Genomic DNA, 22,758 nt, shown 5'->3' on the forward strand with positions numbered 1-22,758 from the left:
CCCTTTGGCCAAACAGGGGGACAAGTGGGAATTCAGCCAGATGGTTTCTGAGCTTTCTGTCAGCCCTGTGACTCAATCTTCAAATGCCAAATGCTTCGTGAAGAATAGGTTTCTTTGGTAGAAAAGCATTGAGAGCTTAACAGTCCCTGTACAGAAGTCGCCTGTTGGGGTGACCCTGCAGCAGGGCACGGAGGCAGCCACAGCGTCTCCGAAGGACAGGCCCAGTGAGTCAGAGAGAGCGTCCACATTTCAAAGGCTTTACGCCTTGTCCGTTTCTTCCTATCAAGGAAATCTGCACATAAGCCCTCCTTCAATTCCTACCCATAGCTCTGTATAGAAATGACTCCATTAGAAAGGGTGAGCTGGCTCAAGGTCAGGGTCCTCGCAGTCAGTTCCCAGCCTGGCTCCCACACCCAGGTTCTTGGGCACCAGGCCTGCATCCAAGGCTTCCTGTGAGTCCTGGCACCACCGTCTCGGCCACTTGTCTTGGTCTTCCCTATGGGACGACTGGGGCACCTCAGGGCTGATTAGGTTAAAGGAGTTTCAAAATGAAGAACTTTTAAAATGCTAAAGGACTGTGGTTGTCCCAGACACTAAGGGAGAGCATAAGGGGCCATCGGAGCTGTCACTTCCACATGCTGTCACAGCTGGATGCTGGCCATTGCCCAGAGAGCCCTGGAGGTCAGTACCTTTGACCCCACCCATCTTGCACGTATACACTGCTTTGCACTCAAATCCCAATGACGCTCTCCGAGTGGCATAAGAATCCACCACATTTCCAATAACACTTGGGCCAGGGAGATGCAAAGGGCATCAAGTTCAAGATCCAGCTGCCCGGGGTTTTACCAACACAGTCCTGTAATAAATGTGTACCTCTCTGGCTGAGTGGTAAGAAATAAGTCCCCCATGGGAAGACGCAGAGAGCTTGGAAAAACATCAACAGACAAAAGGTCTTGAAGCAATTTCAGGGGGGAAGGGCTGCCAGGACCACACGCAAAGCACCTGCCTGCCAGAGCCTGCCGCTCAGACGCCGGGCGCCCCAAGGTTAGGGCTGAGCCTCCATCCCTGTTTGGGGGGCGTCAGGCATGCAGGGTGACACTAAGGGAGCAGGTAGGTCCCTTCCCACTCTGAAATCTCATGAACGGGTGATTTACAATTATGAAAGGGATGGGTCTGCGAGCATCACCAGAAAGGAAACATGGCGCTAAAGGTGTGGACAGAGAAAGGTGCTTCTCAAAGGAAGTGCATCCTTCCCTGTTACGCAACTCGATTTGCACAGAGTCAAACAGACGTTCTCAGGCAGGGAATGGACTGCCTCTCACTCAGGGTCACCAAAACCCCGAGCATCACAGGTGATACTTCCTGGAGCCGGGAACTTTGAGGTGGTTGACATATAATTACATATAATTACATGTTTGGACCCCTTTGATTGGGATCCAGGCCACCTGTGACATTCTCATTCAAGACCATCTCAGCATGAAGAAAGATTAAAAGAGAGACGTTACAGTTTTCCTTAGCAAACCTTTTCTGGATTATCATCCATATTTCCTGTCAAAATATGCTACAATTATTTCAGAAAATGTTTTAAGGATAAATTACTAATATACTCTTTGCTCATAAGCCGTTGAAATCTTCTGTACCCAGACTATCTCTGTAAGTCTCTTGTCAGATTAATCTGATGAGTCACGCTACTGATGAGTCACCTTTTGTTCGGATTTTGTTTCAGAAAGGAACAAATGAGGCACACCACTGGCAAAGCCCTCATTTCCCTCCTTTACTAAAGTGGTTCATTTGTAAAATAATACCACACGAAATGGCTTGAATTCAAATTTGTACATTTTTATGAGAATGCCATGTGCTAGCCTCAATTCAAAAGGGAATGAAAGCAAGATTTAATAGATAATACTAATGCTGATTCAGATTAATTACATAGACTCTTGACCAGAATTTAAAATTACCCTGTAAAGTGTTACAATTCCTACCACTGTTACAAGGCCCGAAGCAAATGTGTCCTTCAGGAGGGCCCTACCCAGGCCTGCTTCATTTCTGTATCGTAAAGGCCACCACACAGCGGGCCTCCAGTGACACTAATATTATAATTATGCAGTGGGTCGATGAGCGGACTTGGAGCCTGATTGGATGGGACTGCTGTGGTCTGCCCATCACTTTATTTCCAACACCACAGAGGGAGAGAGCACTTCCGGAATGCCCTATTGTCTGTGTCATGTTTTCATCTTTTGATATGATCTATCGATGGTCATGCATAGACGGGATTCCAAACAACCATTCTGATAAAATACCCGACCCCTTTCCATCGGATGCTTATTTGCATTTCTTCAGCAAGCATTTGTCATGGGACTCCGAGGAGATGACAGGCTTGGCACCAGACACTGGGAGGAATTTGTAATCTGGCTGAAGACAACCCCCTACAAACCCCCTCCCATAAGACCCTTTCCGGGAGAGCTCTGACAAAAGGGAACCTTGTGTGCTGCAGTGTGGGCCACAGGCTCAATGACAAAGATGAAGAGGGGGGGCTGGGAGGCTGGACCTGGGGGACAGCTGACTCGGAGGAGACAGGATCATGGTGGAGGGCCACCATGTGGGGGGACGATTTAGATGTGTTTTATTGAGGCCCCTATTGAGAATGAGGGACAAGTGGCAGCAACTCGGGAGAATCAGCCAAGCACCCCCGAGGATGGAAGGGGGTACCTTGCTGCAGCTGGGGAACTTTCCAGGGCATTGCAACCTTTGCTTACCAAGTAGGAAGTTCCTAAATTCTACAAGGTCCTTTCCAAAGTGATTAGAGGATTTCCAAAAAGATGAGTAAGATGCCCTAAGATTATGAGATTGAACGAGCAAGTCGCAGAATTAATGGGTTGCATTTTCTCAAACCATCCTTAGTAATTCATCGCATAACCAATAAGAGCACAAAATAGAAGGTTGCGAAGATGCCAGAGAAAAGTGTGTGGAAATCTCACCGAATCCGGTGTGCTGTGGTAGGGAGCTGGTGAGGGAGACGCACGCTGCCCACCGCCACCTGAAAGGGAGCCTCCCACGGGACGAAGCCTTACTGCTACGCAGTCACGCCATTTGTATGCAGAAACGGTGCCAATTCCAGCCTGTCCAGGGCCCACATGGCGCGGACTCTCTGCAGCTTTTGTCATTTAGTGATTATCTCTTAGTGGAAGTACACTTTCCATTCCTGCTCCAATTACCACCACTTGTGCATATTAAGGTCCTTAACACCCGGAGCTGGTGGAGGAAATTAGCCTTTTGTCTAATATTTAGAGATGTTCTTAAGTATTTACAGTGAGGGCTGAGGTGGGAGGAAGATGTCAGGGGGTATTTCCTGGATAATACCTTAAGCAAGGTTATTCTGGTGTAAGGAAGTATTTTTTTTTAAATAAAGTAAATTAACAGGAAAAAAAGAATAATTGAACAAACCTCAAATTTCTTGAAAATCCCCAAAGCCAATAATACAAGTTTTTTTTCTATTGTTAGAATTCTAAAACTATATTACGGTATTTCTTTTTCCCCACTATGCAAGGATCTAGGTTTTAGTAAACTTTAGTAACCTTTAGTAACACCTTGATTTTAGTATGTAACCTTGATACCTATTAAATGTTATTAAACTGATGACAGCTATAAAACTGATGAGTGATTATGCATGTCAACCTACTGTTTGTAAAGCCTTCATCAGAGCAGGACTAATTACACTGATCACCCTCCTCTTAGACCCTCACCTGTGGTTATGCCCGCAGGTAAAGGTAAGGCGGCATTCACCAACGTCCAAAGCCACAGGAGGGGGTTACGCTGTCAACTGCATGAGGAAATCATGCCGTTTATTTTTCAGATGAACATGGAGACTTTTCTAGGGGCTAGAAAGAGGATCCAGTCCTTCCCACAATGCCCTGACTTACGTTCTGTGAAATTCCCTGGGGACCAGGGTGAGCAGCGAGGACAGTGTTTGCTAAGGCCACTCAGCTGACTCTTCACCCTCATCAGTCATCTTGAAAAATTACTATGGGCAGAGGTTATAAATAGGGCTCGAGTCTTTCGGATTCGACCTCACAATTTACGGGAGGTTGAACCGTTGGTCCCGATCCCCATGCATCTGGCCCGCCCTCAAACCCCGGCACGTAGATGTGGCCCGGAAGGCAGACCAGTATTTGTTTGCAGAGAAAGTCACAGATAAGATGGACCCTGAGGACGGAGCTTTAGTCAAGCATAAAAGGAGTATGACGCCTCTGCAATGTGGTCCGGGAAGACAGCCAGATATATTCCGAAAGGTCATGGTCTAACTTTAACTTTGGACACTTCATAGTAAAACTAATAGGTACGATACTAGACTCATATTTTTTTGTTTTGTTTTATAACTGTAATGACAATTTCCTTCCCATAGGATACCAAGAAAAGGGCACAGGTCTTATAGTTTGGGTATTAATAGTATTGAATAGCCATCTACTTCTGGTATTTTAAATCTGACAGTAGTTTTATAAACTTTGATTATCTCCCTACTATGTGAAATAGTGGTGAGGGAAGGGTTTAAAGTTATGATGAATTATTTCTCTGTTCAAAGTGTTAAAAGCCAGTAATTACAAACTATTAATATTGGAAACTATGGGGATAGGATCTATATATCTACATATAGACATATGTCTATATATACAGAGGGTGCCAAAAAATGTATACATATTTTAAGAAAGGAAAAATCTGTATCAAAATTGTAATACTTGTGGGAAGTAAAATCGATCATTCCCAAAAACATCTTTTGAGCAAACATCATACTATATACATTGCTACCGTATTTCAATTCAATTTTGAAAAGTAATGCATAGATAACATCTCATAAAATGTGTATACATTATTTTGGCACCCCTGGTATATACCACACATGATGTATAACATATCCATATATACTAGACATGGTATATGATATAACAGAGGCATATTTGTATACATAGGTTTGTTTTGATGAATAAATTCTAGATGTGAAACAGAAAACAGTAGCAACATTCTGCTGACACTAGAAGGATTTGGGTTCAGTTCATCTGTTTATTTGAATTCGGTAAACAAAGAAAGCACATTCTGAGCCTGACATTGTACTAAATGCACCACAAACGTAAATGGATTAAACATGGCCCATCCCTTGGTGAGTTCGTAGACCTGAAATAAAACAGCTATCACCCAACATGAGACAGACATGCTGTAGTAAAAGTGTGGAGAGAAACCTTCTGGGGAGCAGTTTGTTTGAAGGAGTTTGGACAGGATGGAGGTGTGTGCACATGTGGTTATTTTAGAAAATCCACAGAAAAAATAGGCAACATGAGACCTAGATTTGAAGGATGAACAGAAGTTTGTCAAGGAGTTTCAGGGTTTCCGAAGGTGACTTGTTAACTACAGGTAGGTTAGGGAGGGGAGAGAAATGCAGGGGAGAATGAGACTCGACAGTTCCAATGGCCAAACTGAACGTGCTGAAGGTACGGCTTGGGGCATGACGGGGGCCAAAGCGGGAAGACACAGGAGATGGCTGAGGGCGACCCCATGGGCCCAACTGACGGGGGCAGGCAGCAAGGACAGGTCAGCGAGACTCCAAAGTGCAAGGCTGGGCCACCTGGATGAACGGTAGCCGCGGGCTATGTTTGGGAGAATAGAGCCACAGGCTGGAGGAAAGGTCTGACTTTGGACATGTTGGATGTAGGGTGTCCCTCAGATATTCACATGTGTTCCAGAGAGAGTGATGGCTATTTTGTGTCTTGGTTCTTTCACAGCCTACACGTGTGTCCGCAGTCACATATGTCAACCCAGGCCCAGAGGAAGAGAGACTTGCCTAACCATGCCTAGCTTGCAGTGGGGAGACAGGCCTTCAGGGCCTCTGAACAGCGCTGGTGCTGTCCATGGTGCTGCGAGGAAGCCTGCTACTTCCTAGCTGCTGCCCTAGCCATAAAGCCCTGTGCTCTGGGGACACTACTTGTCCCATCCAGATCCACATGGCAAAAGCCATCACACACCCCAACGCGCTGGCTGTCCTGGGCTTGGCCGTGTTTCCCCACATGCGGAGCTGCTCCGTGGAACCCCCCGTGGGGTGGGGGCGCCTCTCCACCATCATTTCCCAGCCCAGGAGGCTCAGGCCCCTGAAGGTGAGATGATTCACACACAGTGGCAGGGCCTAAGTCAGCCAGAGCCCAAGTTTGCACCAGGGGACTCAGATGTAATTCAAAGAGAATTAAAAACACAGGCCCCCGCTCTGCAGTCCACTGAGCCCTGCCAACACTGTCGAGGCCAAAGAAATCAGAGGTTTCAGTTGTTCTTCCAGGAACAAGTGCTTGAGAGCCAAATTCACCTGTTTTTAACTCTTAACTGCTACCCACAGGGGACTAGAGAAAGTGATGCTTTAAATACATTTCCCTTAAATTATCTTGAGGAGGCTGACGGCAGCTTGCTGAAGACATTGTGGCAGGGCCTGAGTATTTATAGGAGCATTAGACAGCCAGAGTGTCAACTGGAGAAACGAGAACGAAACTCCTTCTCGGCAGCAGCACATGACATGGTGGGGGGACGTGTTACTACGACGCCTCGCAGAGAATCCAGGCAGAAAATACAGCTCGGGTGCCAGCTGCAAGAGCGGCCTGAGATTTCGGGTAGGTTTTTACTTCTCTGGAAATGTACAGAATAATCCTTTTGTCAGAAAGTCCCCATATGTAAAACTTTTTTTAAGAGAAAAAGACTAACCAAAGAAATGCCATCTGTGCCCCATCGCTTTAATCATTTGTCACAACGAGTCACATGGAGTGCTACAAAACGGCACTGCACGGGCACACGTGGCGGCCAGCTTCAGGCCACGCGGAGTCCTCAGCACACCGTGCTGGGTTGGATGGTTCAGTTGTCTGGCAGAAGGGGGGTGCAGACAGGGCAAGGAAAGATAGAAAGGCAGGTAAGAAGGGCTCCCCTGGATCTGTGTCTGCTCCACAGCCCCAGCCGCCCTGGGAATGTCCCGTCTCACCCAGCACAGTCTGCAGCCTGTGTTTTGACTCAGGCATTAAAGGCGAGATCACCTAGCACAGGTGAGGCTGGCCTGCTCCAGTCCTTCACACTCACGCTTTGAAATTCAAGGTGTCAGGACTTTTCGCAGACTGCTTATCGTCCCGAGGAACAGCATGCAGCATGATGTGTGTGTCCCCTGACCGTGCATTACAAACACCAGATCGCACCCACAGGAGTTCAGCGGCACCACCAGCAGCCCCCTGCCTCGTGTGAGATGCTGGGCTCAAGACCCCGGGGGGTGCAGGGATCTGCGTCAACCCCCAGCCGAGGCCTAAGAGACAACAAGGTCTGGAGCCCAGACTTGGAGTACACACACACCCCCGACCTGTCCAACTGGGGGCTACGTCTGTGCTGGAACTGCTCTGAGGACGCAGGTCCATGCCGCACGGTAGAGGTGTGTGACCTCTGACAGGGCTTAGAAGCAACCTTTTGCAGAAAGCAATACCCAGGTCTCCAGTGCAGCCTTCCTCCAGCCCACGGGAGAAAAAAGGGAAGACGAATAGAATGACATCCCCAGGTTCCCCTGATCAGAGCACAGGAGCAGCTGGCCTCCACAGCACCCCTGCTGACCCAACCCATCCTTCCCAAGATCTTACTCCAGACTCTTCCAGAAAAACGAAAGGAGGGAGTGAAAGTGCAGAGCCAGGTGGCAAAAAGATCCTGGTATGTGTTTTGCAGAAAAGGTTTCAGAACCTCTGCTGATTAAGTTCTGGCAGAATGGAGCTGAGCCACCGATTCCACCTGGAGTGTGCAGTAGCACTGCCTCCTCCCAGGGAGCCAGGAGCGGGGCCGGTGTGTGGGGTGGGGAGTGGGGGGGCAACCACACCGACAAACTGAGCAGTCGGGCCCCTGGGACAAAGGCCGAGAGCGAATGAGTCTTTTACGGTTTTGTGCTCATTTGTTAATTCAGTAAATATTGCACAGGCAAGCGCTATGGGCGCTGGGGACACAGAAAGGACAACATTCTCCCTGGTCACAGCACCTGCATTTGAGGGGCTGGCGGGAAAAAGATACAGAAACAAATAATTATCCGTGGTGAGCGCAGAGTAGGGAAGGAAGGAAGGAAGGAAGGAAGGAAGGAAGGAAGGAAGGAAGGAAGGAAGGAAGGAAGGGAGGAGCAATGATGGGGGATATTTCGGCAGGTGGCTGGAGAGTGAGGGGGACATGGATACCTGGGCACTGGTGGCTTTTGTGCAAGTCCCTATTCTGACCAGGACAGCAGGTGCTGCTTCCTCTGGCCATTTGATTGTTAAGACTAAAGGGACCTTTGCTTTGTGTCTGCTGGAGTTGGCCAGACTACTAATGTTTGTACATGACTCTCTCCGGCCAGCTATCTTCTCCTGAGTCATGGTGGCGACTGCTGTTCCTTCCCCAGTGAGAAACGTGCCCCCACCAGTGCACAGAGCGGTGCACAGTCTTCCTGCCTAGTCGTGGGGACACGTCAGTGAGCCCTGTGCCGGCTGGGGCATACACATCATCCCAAAGCCGGGGCACAGCCCCGTGTGAGTCCCAGAAGGCCCAAGTTGGCCTCGCTGGCCCCACTGTGTGCACTTCCCACCCGATGCTCACGGCTACACACGCCCCCATGAAGACACCCTCCTGCCTGCTGCCTCTCGGCATCAGAGGAGCGCAAATAGGAATCAACTCAACGGGAAAGTCAAGTCACTATTAACAAGGCTCCGATTAGATTACTCTGCGATTACATGGTTCTGTGGTGTGATAAATTGGTTAATGACAGGATTCCCAATGTAGTTGCTTAATGGGAATTCAATAATTACAGGTACCCAGAACTGTAGTGCTAGTCTAGGAAAGGCTGGCACCCACCCTCCCATCTAATAACTCACAACCTGTCTGGGACTGTTGAAATGGTTCTGATCTGCAGGGCACGCTTTAGTCTTCAGCAAGCGCCGTGATAAAATTACTCTTTCATTCCTAACGTACCGTACTGGAGACGGTATCTCATGGACTCACGGGCAGGGTTGCTGTTTTCCTTGTCACTTATCCAAGCTGAGGAATTCTTTTCGAGGTACCTCGATCACTACTACCTCTCGTTCCCATAAACAAAATTGGTGGTCAACAAGTAATGAAGATAAAATAATATTTGAATTGCATCTACAGTTTAGAAAGAACTTTTCACTTCTTTGGGGAGGTAGCTGCATCCCTCCCTAATTCAGTGAGATCATCAGGGCACCCCTCGACATGAAGGAAACTGAGGGGCTTCTCTGAGCCCCAGCTCCTCCCCCAACATCAGGGGACAGGACAGGACAGCATCAAGAGCTTCCTGCTGCCCACGTAACAGAACTGAGGGGTTGAGTTCACAAATACAGCACGCCCCAAGATTTGCACGTTTCACAACGGTCCTTCCAAGGAACGGTGTCCCCGTTATCACATGCTCTAGATTAGCAAGACAAGAAATTCATGAGGTTTTTCTTCTCCCCTCTATAAACTGCAGCATAACTCAAAGAGGCCCTTTGAAATGAGGGGGGAAAGTGATTCTTGCTTTGGGAGCAGGGGGCAACTGGCCATAAAATTCTCTGACAATATGTTTAATTTTTTTCCGTAATATTCTCGTCTTTGACAGTAAGAAAAATGGAACAGTGGATTTAAAACATAACATGGTCCATTAGACGGGTCTTGAACTTGTTTTTAGAACTCCAGATAATACAGCTTTGCTGTTTTGTCTTTTCAAAATGTCAAAATTTGTCTAGGATTAATGGTTCCCTAAATCAATAGGATTTCATGTTTATAAATGGTTTACGGTTCGACTGGATATAAACTGTTATGAGCTCATGTATTATCATCATCGCTGAGACTTTACTGAAACCTGCTGACATTTAGTCTGGCATCCAGACCAGACGTAGGAGCACAGAATGGAAGTCTCAGGAAGGTTGGCATAGTGCAGGCCCAGGGTCACGTAATAGGGGTACACGTGGGGTACACAGGAGGGAGCTAGGCTCCTCGATGCCGGGGCCATGACAGAAGAATGACACTGGGCCATGGCATTCCATCCCAACTGCCAAGGGGACCCTTCAAGAGTTAGTTAAGGTTAGGGGATCAACAGCTGTCCTTATCAAAGCCGAGAAGAGAAGAGAGGGCTCCAGGCAAGTCACAGCACTTTTTAAAGGAATGTCATAAGAAACAAGATATCCTTAAGAAATCATCTTTAATCCCATCCCTCTAACACAAACGTTATCACTATTGGCACGTGTCCTCCCACGTGGCTCCATGGTCCCACACTATGGCTTCAGCAATTACAATTTGGGGTTTTTTCACTAAACGCTATCTAGGCTTTTGCCTGGAAAGCCGTCTTTGATAACGACTGAATGATGTCCAGGGGTGTTGACTTAGAAACACACTGTTTTCCCCAATGTTCGATATTTTGGCTCTTCCCAGATTTTTAGTGGATCAGATTGTACAAGGAGAATGTAAGCCAAGGTCAGTTCATTTCACAGCTTCTTGAGCTTGAGAAAAGCTGCACAGTAATAGAGCTTTCGTACCTGACATATATGTACTAAGATGACCCCTGAACACTCATATTTTTGGTTATCTGTTATTCCATGAGGCACATATGTGCAGTCTGTGGACAAGCAAAAGGGTTGCTCAAATGTCACATTTTTCATTTCAGCAGACACATTACAGTCCCACACCACTTAACAGGGTGCATTCTGAGACATACATTATCAGACGATTTCATCGTTGTGTGAACCTCACAGAGCGACACAAACCTAGACGCAGAGCCTACTGCACACCTCAGCTGTGTGGAACAGCCCATTGCTCCTGGGCTGCGGGCCTTACAGCACACTGCTGTACAAAACAACAAGAGATTACATCAAGCACAAGAGAAAATAATGCAACCAGAGGCGCGGTAAACACGAGACGTGTGAGGCAGCCGCCAGTGTAACAGGCATATTTTACAGCAAACGTTTTCTTCGATAAGTAGAAAAAGTACACTCTAAAGGAACGACAAAAAAGATAGCTTAGTAAACCCATAAACCAGTACCCGGGTTGTTTATTATCATTATCAAGTGTCACGCGCTGTACATAATTGTATCTCCTATACTTTTATATGACGGGCAGTGCGGTAGGTCTGTTTACACGGCATCACCACCACCACATGAACAATGTGCTGCGCTGTGACATGATGACACCGGCGACATCACTAGGGGATAGGCATATTCAGCTCCATCATCGTCTTACAGCCCACCATCATACATGCGGCCTGTTGTTGACCAAAAGGTCGTTATGTGGAGCCCGACTGCGTATACTTTAGCACCAATGGCATTCATGAACAAGTCAGAGGTTCCCCAGGAAAGCAAATAAGTTAGTTTTTAAAGAAAATCAACCTATGTGAAACACAGCTGACCCTGAACAACGTGGGTTTGCACTGTGTGGGTCTGCTTTACAAGGATTTTCTTCAATAAATAACGTAAACATATTGTCTCTACCTTATGATTTTCTTAATAATGTCTTATTTTCTCTGGCTTACTTTATTGTAGGAATCCAGTATATAATACATAGAACATAAAAAATCTGTGGTAATCAACTGATTATGTTATCAGTAAGGCTTCTGGTCAACAGTTGGCTAATAGTAGTTAAGCTTTAGGGGGAGTTGAAATATACATGCAGATTTTCAGCCACAATGGGGGAGAGTGTCCCTAACCCCCACGTTGTTCAAGGGTCAAGTGCAGTTCACAGTGACATAGAGCTAAAACATATTATACAGCCAAGTGCTTAATACTGAGTCACAAAATAGCATTATAAACACAGAACAAATGATCATTACATTGGTAGAATGTTACCGAATGTTGCTGTCACTCAGGGGGATCTTTGTATATGAAAGACCAAGCACTAAACTTGTCCTTCTTTCCTTTCTAGTGTGGAGCTAGATTTTAAGCAGCAAGAAGACAAACTCCAGCCTGTTCTGAGGAATCTCCATCCTTTTGAGGAAACTCAGGTTGCACCTTCGCCTTACTCTCAGGAGACGTACTCCTCAACTCCCAAGCAAAAACCCAAAACTGAATCTAAAAAGCATGGAAGATGGAAACTCTGGTTCCTTTAAAACTCACGGTGTTTGGAGTCTAAAGGCCGTCTTTAAAACCCACGGGAGTTAAGTAAATCCTTTTCCAAAACGCATAGGGTCGAGGGAACTGTGGCTGACTCTGTGTCACCCCGTTCTCACCCTGCTTACCAAAAAGGCCTTTGTACTAACAGATCATTAAGAAAAGCAAGGCATTCAGTGTCACACCTTGCCAGCTGTTCTTTGCAGTTCGTGGATGTGGGATGTAAAGTCTGAAACGAAACTTACGTAGTCAGATGACAAGTCAAAATTCTATCCCCACCCCAGATCGGCAAGTATTATCAACCTGCAGAGCAGCAGGCTTGTCACTCTATACACAGCTAAAACTCATATTTATTTCCAAACCTTTATGTTTTGGGTTCTTTTTTTTTTTTTAATAATGAGAAGAAAAAGCAAGCCTTATGTTTGCAAAGGACTTCATTTTTACGTTTCATTTTGCAAATAAGCAGGGGGTGAGTGCAATTTTCAGCACATCAAATTCTGGAGAAAGCACAATTTTTTCAAGTGGTCAGAGACCATGAATAATCTCTAAAATGTGACTCTATGTGTATTTGCCTTCCTGTGCTGTAGCGCTAAGCCAAGTGACCACATCTCAGCGTCACAGGGACACCTCAAATTTAGCATTCTCCACGTCTCCAGACATGCGACATGTTTACTGCTCATTTTTCCGGCCAGCAGCCAGGAGTCCCCCAAAGTCAGGACATGCCTTTAATCACTGCAAGTTGACAGGGTCCGAGCTATTGGACACTAAAGCTTTCTTAGATCTCATTTTTAATCTTTTGGTACCCAAAGGCCAAATGATAAATGCTGGCAGAAATGTGAAAACACACACAGAGATACACAATAGATGATACAGTCACCCATAAATCACAGGCTCGCTCTGCCGCTGGAAGGTATTTCTGTGGATCAATCTCTGAGACGCTGACGCTCGCCAGAAGGACAGGCAGATGTTTCATACAGTTTAGTATGCCTCGTACCAGTGGTGGAAGACCCGACCATCTCAAGGAGAAACAGCGTGGTTAGGTTAGCTGCTGCCATTGGACAAATTAATATCACCTCCATTTAACCGGTTAGTAAGTTGTACTAAATGAAATACCTAGGGGAAAGCTGTGAATCAAATGTTTTTAGGTATTTTTTAAATAAACAGTGACACTTAGAGTTCTCTTTTGATGACACATTGCAATATAAATCTTAGTTCTTTATTTTTTCACTCATTCCTTTGCACCTTTGCAAGTATCTTTTTATAGAAATCAAAAGCCCCTAGTCTACTGATGATGTTGTCTATCCATTTGTGCTTTTCACACTAGGAAGCAGGGATCTTATTTTGCCTTTTTTGGCATAACTTAAATTTTGAATAGTTTGTGAATATACAAGAAAACCTAGTCTTCGAGTTCCTGTCCAAGAGTTTCATATCTGATCTAGTGTGGACACGCCTTCCCCATCGGCTAGACGCCAAAAACAAAGTGGCCCCTCCATAGAAGGATCTCCACCTGCATTTGTCAGATTGGAGCTCTTTGTTGCTGTGCATTTTCCTCCTGACTCAACAGCAAATCTACTTTAGTTCTAAGTGTTTTGATTCGACAAGGACCTATGATCAGCAATCAGACCTGAACTTGAAATAAACGAAAAGAGCATATTGTGTAAACATTCTTTGGGGGTTACTCTAGCTACACCACAGATGTATGCTTTAATTAAAAGAAAAATACACATCTTTTGTGGAAACACTAGACGAGGATACAAATCCTGGAATATCAGTAAACAGAACCGAGAAATATTTTTGTGCAAAAGAAGGATGAACACGTCGCTTCTGTACCAAGAAGGAAGTGCAATTGTTTCCTGTAGACATAAAATTTAAAAACTCTGTTTCATGTATTTTATACTCTTTTTAACCAACGTTACAAAAATGTTTGCGATCAGTTATCTCTCCTTGTGTTTTAAGAATCCCAACTATCTCAGTGAATTGAAATAAGGGTATTAGCAGCTTTCTAATTAGAACTATAAATCTGTCTAAACAAGAGGACATCCTAGTGAACAAAATAACATCACTGTTTGAAAGCAGTCTAGAGCAAAAAAAGAAAAAAAAATTCAGAGTCGAAAAGGAGACTGAAGATACACTAATTCCTATATATATTCTGTCTTCAGAATAGGAAAAAATATTTTCAAAATCATTTCATAGTTTAATTGCAGTGTGTCACTAACAGGTGATGATTCTTCTCTTAGAAAGATTTAAGTAAAAACTTTGATACAAAACCAAGGTAACAAGTACAGTGTTCCCTCCTATGTAGATGTACCCATGGCATTACGTATAGAGATTAAATTATTATACTTGTCACTAAGTTCTTTATTAATTTTTAAATAAAAAAATCAAAGGTAATGGTTTGTGTGGTGCTTAAACTTATTTCATGGGCTCAGTAATTTGGGAAAACAGAAGAAATGTAAGAAAATAATAACAAAGGAAGGATGTTCAGGCTGAACACAACTTCATGGAGGCTTCACGGAGATGAGAGCACCGGGAGGCATGGGCACCGCCCCCTTGCCTGGCCTGGCTGAGGAGGGCGTGGGGCTGAGACCCAGGGGGACTCAGTTAAGCACACCATGTACCCAGGCATGGGCTTCAGCTGCCAGGACAGGATGACTTCTTAAGGGCACTGGGCACCACACAGGCTCACAGAGGACCGGCTACCTGACACCTAATTTTTAAAGAACCTCATACAGACAACCGAACTCATCAGTATTTTCATGGCACACCCTGCCATGGCCCCATGAAGACAGCCTCTATCTCCATCACCCATAAGCAGGTCCAGCCCCAGGTGATCAGCCACCGCCTTCCCTTCCTCTTCCCTTCCCAGGGAGGAAGACCACCACCCTAATTGTGCTGAGCACCCCACCCCTCTCATGGAGACCAGCCCACTTCCCCCTTCCCCAAGGGAGAGGTCTGCCTGGAAGCCCAGGAGAGGAGGTCCCCATCCCCTTTCCTGGGCTCTGCACAACAGAGTCTACTTACACGGATGGGGGGTGGGGGGGCACTGTAGGCTGAGAAAGAAGGCTCCCACCGCCCTCACAAGTTCCACAGGGAAAACAGGAGGATGAGTGGAACTCATGTGCAGAATGGGGGGTTAAGTCCCAAAGCACCACCCAGACAATAGCGGGGACACTCCAGGTCGCATGCTATAACCATCTGTGAGCCACTACTGCTGCTGCCTCAGAGGTCCTCTCTTATAACCACGAGCTACAATGAAGGACACTGTGCCACGCAGGTGCCCACCAGGCCCTGACCGTGTGCCTCTGGGTGGAGGGTCTCTTATAACCACGAGCTACAATGAAGGACACTGTGCCACGCAGGTGCCCACCAGGCCCTGACCGTGTGCCTCTGGGTGGAGGGGTCCCAGGACCTCTGCACCTGTCCCTTCACCGTCACACCTTCCCCTGGCTCCGGCGGAGCGAATCAAGGTGGGGAAAAACCGTGCCGTCTTGAGAAGGGCCTGGGAAGTTGGCAGAAGCTTCCCATGCATCCTACAAGGTTGCCAAGGTGCCCATTGCCATGGAGATCTGAGGCGTGGTGTCAATGGACCAACATCAGGCAGACGGATTCCCATCTCAAGCGGTACCAGTGAGCCTGCCTCGCAGGCTGGTCTCCTTGGGTACCATCCCAGGCACTGCTCCGCAGATACAGTCCTCGGTTACACACCGACCAAGTGCAGTCCTGGCTTTCTGCCTTTCAGGGACAGGGTAAGAACACAAAGCAAACAAGCATCAGCTGCGAGCTGGTCCATGGCACCCTGTCCCAAACAGCGCAGCGCGTTTCCCAAGCCCACCCAGGTGGGCTGACTTTTAGGAGCATTTTCATCAGCAAGTCGAATGTGATGTGACCACTGGATGAGGCAGTGTCATTGGTGCGGTGTCACCTGAAGATCACAACAGCCGCCTCCCACACTAACACGTCTCATTTTGCCTAGAAAACGCTGCCACTAGCACATCTGGCATGGGCGACGTGTACAACCAGTTTATTTACTGGAAGAAAGGAGCTATATGACTCAGAAATAACATTCCGTCTTGTGAATTGGTGTTAAACGACCACGCTGGGATGGGCAGCAGCCATTTTGACAGATGAGAAGGGCCTGTGAAGGCAGCCACTGGACAATTAAGTTAAGATACCTTTGCGGTTGCATGTGAATATGCAAGAAATGCAGAGCCCATGTTACCCGGGCACTGACAGGGTTTTTATTTCCTTTGCAGTAAATCCACAGTCGGTGACTAATCTTGACAAAATACTAAGGGCCAGAGAAACCTGAGAAAGGCAGGAAAAAAACTGCTGTACCAATAACAATGAGTTTTTATCAAGTCATCGCAGCTGATGCGTGCACCCGTGTCAGGATGACTTTCTGAAAGCCGCGTGTTTTTGAAGTAGACTTATTACCAAACATACCATTAGACACACTTTTGATGACTCTTGTATACAAAATCCAGACACTGTCCACTTGAAGCTTTGTAAAGTACTACTTTCCTTTGCAAAATGAAAATTCATATGGCCGTTTTTAAAGAGCACATTCATTCATAAACTCCATTAGAACAAACATTGCAAAACAAATGCTCACGCATGCAGCCATTAACACCTTTGTGAAGAGACTTGATTACGAGCCTCGGGAAAGGGGCTCTACTCCCTGAAAGGGCGTTTCTATTACACTGTTTCCAAAGGAAGACAAGCATGGTGGGTCCCTGTAAGTCCCCCAGGTTCAAAAGGAGTACTGCGTTTTCACTGACAGCATCTTCCCCACCAATGATGCTGACGTCACGATGAAACACACCCCACCCATCAGCGTCCCCCGCAGTGAGTGTCCTCAGCAGCTGGAGTTCAGAGTAGAAACAAAGTTAAGTCCCATCACCAGGTCTAGGGAGCCAGGAGGTGGCATGGTCACAAGTGCAAGCAGAGAATGCAGGCAGGACGTCCCCCTTTCCTGAGCCTGCTTCTGTGGGGTTTCCACGGGGGCCGTTCCTTACAAGAGGCCCCCATTTTCCTTTCCGGGCACTGGTAATTCCCAGTCTTCTGGTGTGTATCCAGGCCATAGAAAACTCTGTAAAAGCCCTTCTCGCTCCATTACATTTGTAAAGGACCCATTAACAGAAAGTAAATCTGGTCTTTTGGAAGCAGCAGCAGCAGCTAATATCACAGAAGGAAACTTCCTGAGGATTCTTCATTTCATCTGCTCACAATCCAGCTCTGTGTACAAGGGGGTATTCCAGCAAAGACAAGGGGGAAAGGGGGTGCCCAGTCGCCCACCTGATGGCTGGTCAGGCCAGCTGCCCACGCGACGAGAGCACCTCACCCGCCATGGCCACCTGCTCAGAACTTACCAGACAAGGAATGCTGCCTAATACTGAGGGCCAAGAAAGCTTTCCCAAGAGAAATAAAAAATACAATGAAATCAGACAATAGAAAAGTAGGCACTTCGCTCAATTACTCTGCAGTATCAGAGGACACTGGAATTAAGATAAAACAGCATCTTAACAGTGTGGCAAGGTTACCTACCGCCAAGCATCTCTTTTGGGGCCTGTTTTAGGCATCCACATGATCTACGATGCTGCACCTGCCAGATGGAGTTCTATTTTTTTAAAAAGGATAATACTTAGGATCGTAGCATATTTTTATCCTAGGCATGAGGTGTATTCCGATAGCCCATGTCAAATATAATGTTGAAAAGTATAAAATGAACTAAAACAAATGATATAAAAGCAACTGCATAGTGTTTTACAGAAGACCATGGGTACAGATCAAAGGAAAGAATTATAGCGTACGTCACAGCTCATCTGATGACCTGTGACATTCCCAGGTCTCAATTCCATCATAAACTGATAGAGACACAGTCAGACCACAACCACCTCCCAGGAACTTGTTCCCATGGAAACAGAGGTCGCATCTCTAGTGTGATTGTTGATACGTCATGGAATAAATCATTATGTGAAGCGTATCTATTCAAAACATTTTTATTGGAACTGCCGAGTGGCACGTTGGTTAGGAGTTGGCTTGGGACGCCAGCTCTGAGCAGCAGGGCTCTGGTTCAGATCCCACATGAGGGCCAGTGATGCTGCGCCCTCTACAGCTAAGATGGTGAACAACAGCTCAACCTGGAGCTGGACTGCCATGAGTTGCCGGTGACGGCGTAGGCTCCAGTGGGGCTAGCAAGCGCTTTCGTGAGCTGCTGTGAGCCGCAGTGAGCGGCTGTCCAATGGCCGGCAAGTGACTGCCTCACCCGGGAAGAGCACAATGATAATACCAACATGGCCAGTGAAGCGACGTCCTCCACAACTAGACTGAAGAACCAAAAGACAGCAACTTGTCTGTTCCCCTTCCCTGATTCCCCAATAAAAACCTTAAAAAAAAAAATTTTATCACCTAAATTTTTTAAGTCCATTTCCAGTTATTACTTAAAATTTTTAAGCCAGTTCATAGTTACAGCATTTCCATTCCATTTATGCAAAAAAAGAAAAAAAATACAAAAGAGTATGAAGCACTACGGACTGAAGCCTCCGTGTTACAACGGAACGTTACCGCTTACCCAAACAGGCCTATAAACCATTTCCTCGGCCTTTTCCACTCCAGAGGCCCGCTGATGAGGGTTCTGTCCACCTTGTCAGGGACGTTTTCCCCCAGATCTTCCTCTCATGTACATTCACCGAGCAACAACAGTGCCATTAAGGAGCCAACGCGGAAGCCTACCTCGGAGCACAGCAGGGAGCCAGGTCTGACCATTCTGCGGACATCACAAAGGAACACACGGCTCCTTGGTGACTGACAGAGCCTTCTGACCAACTCTCATCTGAAACAGCCAATCCCCTTCCTAAAAACATCTTGAGGCTGTCATCAATGCTCATTAAACAATCATAGCTTATTCAGAATTGATTTGTTTTTGAGATTCCTTCCATGACAAATGGAATTTCTGAACTCCTTTTATAGATACTGGAGATGGTGGAATTCTGAGGAGTCAGGTAAGGCCCTATATCCACTTCCTGCTTCCGGAGACTCCTGGAGAAGGTCCGGGAGGAGCGAAATGGGCCTGGATGTGGGCAGCTGGCCACGGGCACTGCCGACTGCTCAGGAGGACCTAGGCCACAGCTGGGGAAGGTTGGGCCTGGGTCCTTACTGTCACACCTTCTCAGGGTGTGCAAGGGCTCTGCTCTGGACCTTCCTAGGGCTCCTCGGAACACAGGTTCCTCCACGCCCTCCAGGAAACAGGCATTCAACTCTCAGTCTGACCTTTGTACCGCCAGGAGATCCTAGCATCTGACGTGGGGAAATGGCTGAAAGGTGGGTGATGGAAAGGTGCCTAGCGTCCTGGACAGCTGCCTCCCAATGAGGATGGAGATCCAGGTGCGAGTTAGAGTCCCCTTCGATACCTCCCGGCACACACTGAGGTCAGCAGCACGAGTCTCAGTCTCACAAAAGAGACGAAGGCAGCAGCTCCAGCACGGAACCCGGGCTCCCAATGAGAGCTGGCATGCTTGATGCGGGATTTAGAACAACTTCCTGTGTCTGCGCGGGCAGTTTCTGACTTGCACAGGCATGATGAAGGTGAGAATTAAATGTGCATCTTGCCATTCGTCATACAGTGCCGGGCACATGAAGAGGTGCTCGATGAAGAGCAGCTAATATCATTGTCACTAGTATCATTATGCCTGAGACATGAGTCACTTCCCAACGGCATCCTGGGCCACATGGTCTGAGAGGAGACACCACGCTCCATCCTCCCTTCACTAGATCCTTTGCTTGAGCTGTGAGCGTGTCTAACAGTCTCTCCAAGTTCAAGGACCCATCCAAACCTTTATGGGTGTCCTCCCTGCCCTCCTCTCCACAAGTGACTATTGGCCAGTGGGCTGTGACCACAGTGAACACACACCTGGAGTCAAGCCCCCAACCAGAGACAGGATGGCTTCAGTTCACTTGCCCACACCAGCCACCGCCCCCATCTGCCCATCACTCACTCACTGTAACCCCATGAGTGCGCTCATGTCACCCCCAACCCCTCTAATCCAGCCCATTCCAAGAGGGGTCTTAGCACAGTGACACAAAACTTAGTTCCGTTTCAAGCCACATGTCATTCACTCATCCTACTAAAGGTCCACTATCATTTCCACAACGTGACAGTGTTCAAAGGAACAAGCCCAGGGAGGCAGGATCACCCGATGTCGGGAGTGCTCCTGGAGTCACCCCAAGTCTTGCTCTATGGGGCTCAGTCTCCCCCAACTCTGATAAAGGTGTTTCAAGGCTACACAGTAGTTATGATGAGGAACATGAAGAGGCCGACACGTGAACGTTTACAGAATAACGAAAAAGCCCACTGTAAATAAAGCCAATTTATAAGTAATGTTTTATTTTCTCATTTACACACATTCTAGTCCAAACCTGAATGAGATATACCTTCAAAAGGAAAATCTAAACGTAACGTGAGGAGTGCTGACACACAGACGGGATTATTTCACTGGGAGGAAACATACTAGGGAGTGATTATTGACTTCCGTGCCCCCATCTGTATTCACGCAAACTGCACCCTTTATTGTCAAATCGGCCACCAAAAGCAGCACAAGCCCAGTGCCGCGTCCCGGCTCTGCCCTCTGAAGGAGACATGTGTCACCCTGCTGGCTCCACTCTGATGACATGCAGAGAGAACTGAGGCCACACAGAGAAGACCGATGTGCCCAATCCGATGGCCAGTGGAAGCTCCAACTGGAATTTCTGTTCTTTGATTAGGAAAGTGATTTTTCTTCTTTTTTTGAAATGCCATCAAACACACTTAAATGGTATCATGTATGAGAAATGAAAGAAATTAAATGGGACCTACTTGTGCATATTTTGCCTAAGAAACCCAACTTAAGAATAATGGCGGATGAGGAGGGAAGCAATAAACTTTAGGAAAAAGACACCATAATATAAAATGTGAGACTGTCTAAATTATTAGAAATTTCCTGGAAAAAATAAAATAGATACCATCCCATGCCTCAGGAATCTGTGTAAGAGAAACAGGACATTAGAGCAGTAAACAAAACAGCTAAGTTGGAGGCCTTCAGTTACTTTCTAAGGTCTGTCATGACATTTTACGAATAGTATCTTAAATGTGAATACATGGAAAGAAACTGCCAGAAGAATGAGTTCTTAGAAAAAAAACACACAAACTTCGCTAGAAGTAATGAGGAAATTAGAACCTAATACTACTTCTGTCTCCGAAACATTGGCTTGGTCACCCTCCAACTTGGACCCTCGCGTCTAAACTCATGGGAAATGAGCGCGCTGTATACACCAGACTGTAAATAAATGAAGAAAAGCACCTCATCCGCTCACGAGCTTAGTTCCAAAGGCAAAGGAAAGGACCAGGTGGATTTTCAGGCGGCACAGTCAACGACATTCCCAGGAAAGAGGCCCTTAGCCACAGTGACGTGCCCACGCACATGTCCCCGAGGACTTACAATGAGTTCGGAGTCCCGTCCCATGGAGATGACCGTCCGGTTCACTGTCCGCAGCAGCTTCTCCATGATTATCTGGACGTGCCTCTGCGTCGGGCCCTGGGGGAGGACACGCCGTAAACACCAACACACAAGACGGTCATTAGCGCGCGAGCCCCAGTGGCCGCCGCTGAATTCATTTACCCCGTGAAGAGTAAATCAATTCTAACCCTTAACAAGATGAAAAATGGTCCCTGTCAAAGGCACAAGCCTTCAAAGAAAACTCAAGCCATTTTATTAATTATAGTCCATTAATAATAATTTGTTATAGAATCACAGCAATTTAATGTACGCAAACCTTAAAAATAAAAGCAAGTCTGTTTAAACAATATCACGTTCATGACCCCTGAGGAGCCCGCCAATTTGTTTCCTAAAGACATGGAGCCACGCGCAAATGAGGGGCAGCAGATGACAACCACACACGGCCCTGCAGGTCCATCCTGGTCACCTGGCGACTGGCACAGGCCTTGGAATGTTTACACATCCTTTTAGCAACTGTCTGAGATGCAGAGGCTGTGGAATTTTCTATCAGTGCAAACCTGCTCTTCTATTAGTGTGTGATGGGATTCTTCATGAACTTTGAAAATGCTTAAATATGCTCCCCAGGACTTTCATCCAAGGCTGGGGCAGGCACCATCGCAGGGATGAGGTCTGGCCATGCGACCCCTTTACTCTCCAATAAAAACAGGGAGGGGTCCTGGAATGGGACCGCGGGGGCTGCCCTCTGGGTGCGGGCTTCCACAAGCTTTCAAATGCAATGTGCCCGGAAGAGCCGCTGCGGACATCATCACCAGGAACTAATTCAAGCTGATCTCCTTCTTCAAGGGTACTAATTAGGTTCTGCGAGAATGAGCGAGGGCGGTACGGGGGGAGAGGGGAGGGGTGTGTGTGTGTGCGTGTGGTGTGTGTGCGTGTGGTGTGTGTGCGTGTGGTGTGTGTGCGTGTGGTGTGTGTGGTGTGTGTGTGTGTGCGTGAGTGTGTGTGGTGTGTGTGTGTGGTGTGTGCACGCGCACGTGAGTGTGTGGGGGGGTGTGGGGGAGGGGTGTTTGCGCGCGCATGTGTGTGTGTGTATGTGTGGTGTGTGTGTGGTGTGTGTGTGTGTGGTGTGTAGGGGGAGGGGGTGTGTGTGTGTGTGTGTGGTGTGT

General features: G+C 47.0%; 2 protein-coding genes across 3 annotated transcripts in view; one reads left to right on the forward strand and one right to left on the reverse strand.

Moving 5' to 3' along the window:
* Positions 1-14,485, forward strand: part of INSYN2A (inhibitory synaptic factor 2A) — a 57,954-nt gene extending 43,469 nt beyond the window's left edge. For both annotated transcript variants that reach the window (XM_019654210.1, XM_019654211.1), the window contains one exon: positions 11,920-14,485. In XM_019654210.1, the coding sequence (XP_019509755.1) occupies positions 11,920-12,103 (184 nt within the window). In that variant the 3' untranslated portion in view covers positions 12,104-14,485. The remainder of the gene's footprint in view (positions 1-11,919) is intronic.
* The window catches only part of DOCK1 (dedicator of cytokinesis 1), a 461,498-nt gene that overhangs the window by 265,564 nt on the left and 173,176 nt on the right, over positions 1-22,758 (reverse strand). The window contains exon 27 of the mRNA XM_019654186.1: positions 21,578-21,673. Coding sequence (XP_019509731.1) covers positions 21,578-21,673 — 96 coding nt within the window. The remainder of the gene's footprint in view (positions 1-21,577; positions 21,674-22,758) is intronic.

The sequence above is a fragment of the Hipposideros armiger genome, unplaced genomic scaffold, assembly GCF_001890085.2.
Source record: "Hipposideros armiger isolate ML-2016 unplaced genomic scaffold, ASM189008v1 scaffold_216, whole genome shotgun sequence".
In the NCBI taxonomy this organism is placed as follows: domain Eukaryota; kingdom Metazoa; phylum Chordata; class Mammalia; order Chiroptera; family Hipposideridae; genus Hipposideros; species Hipposideros armiger.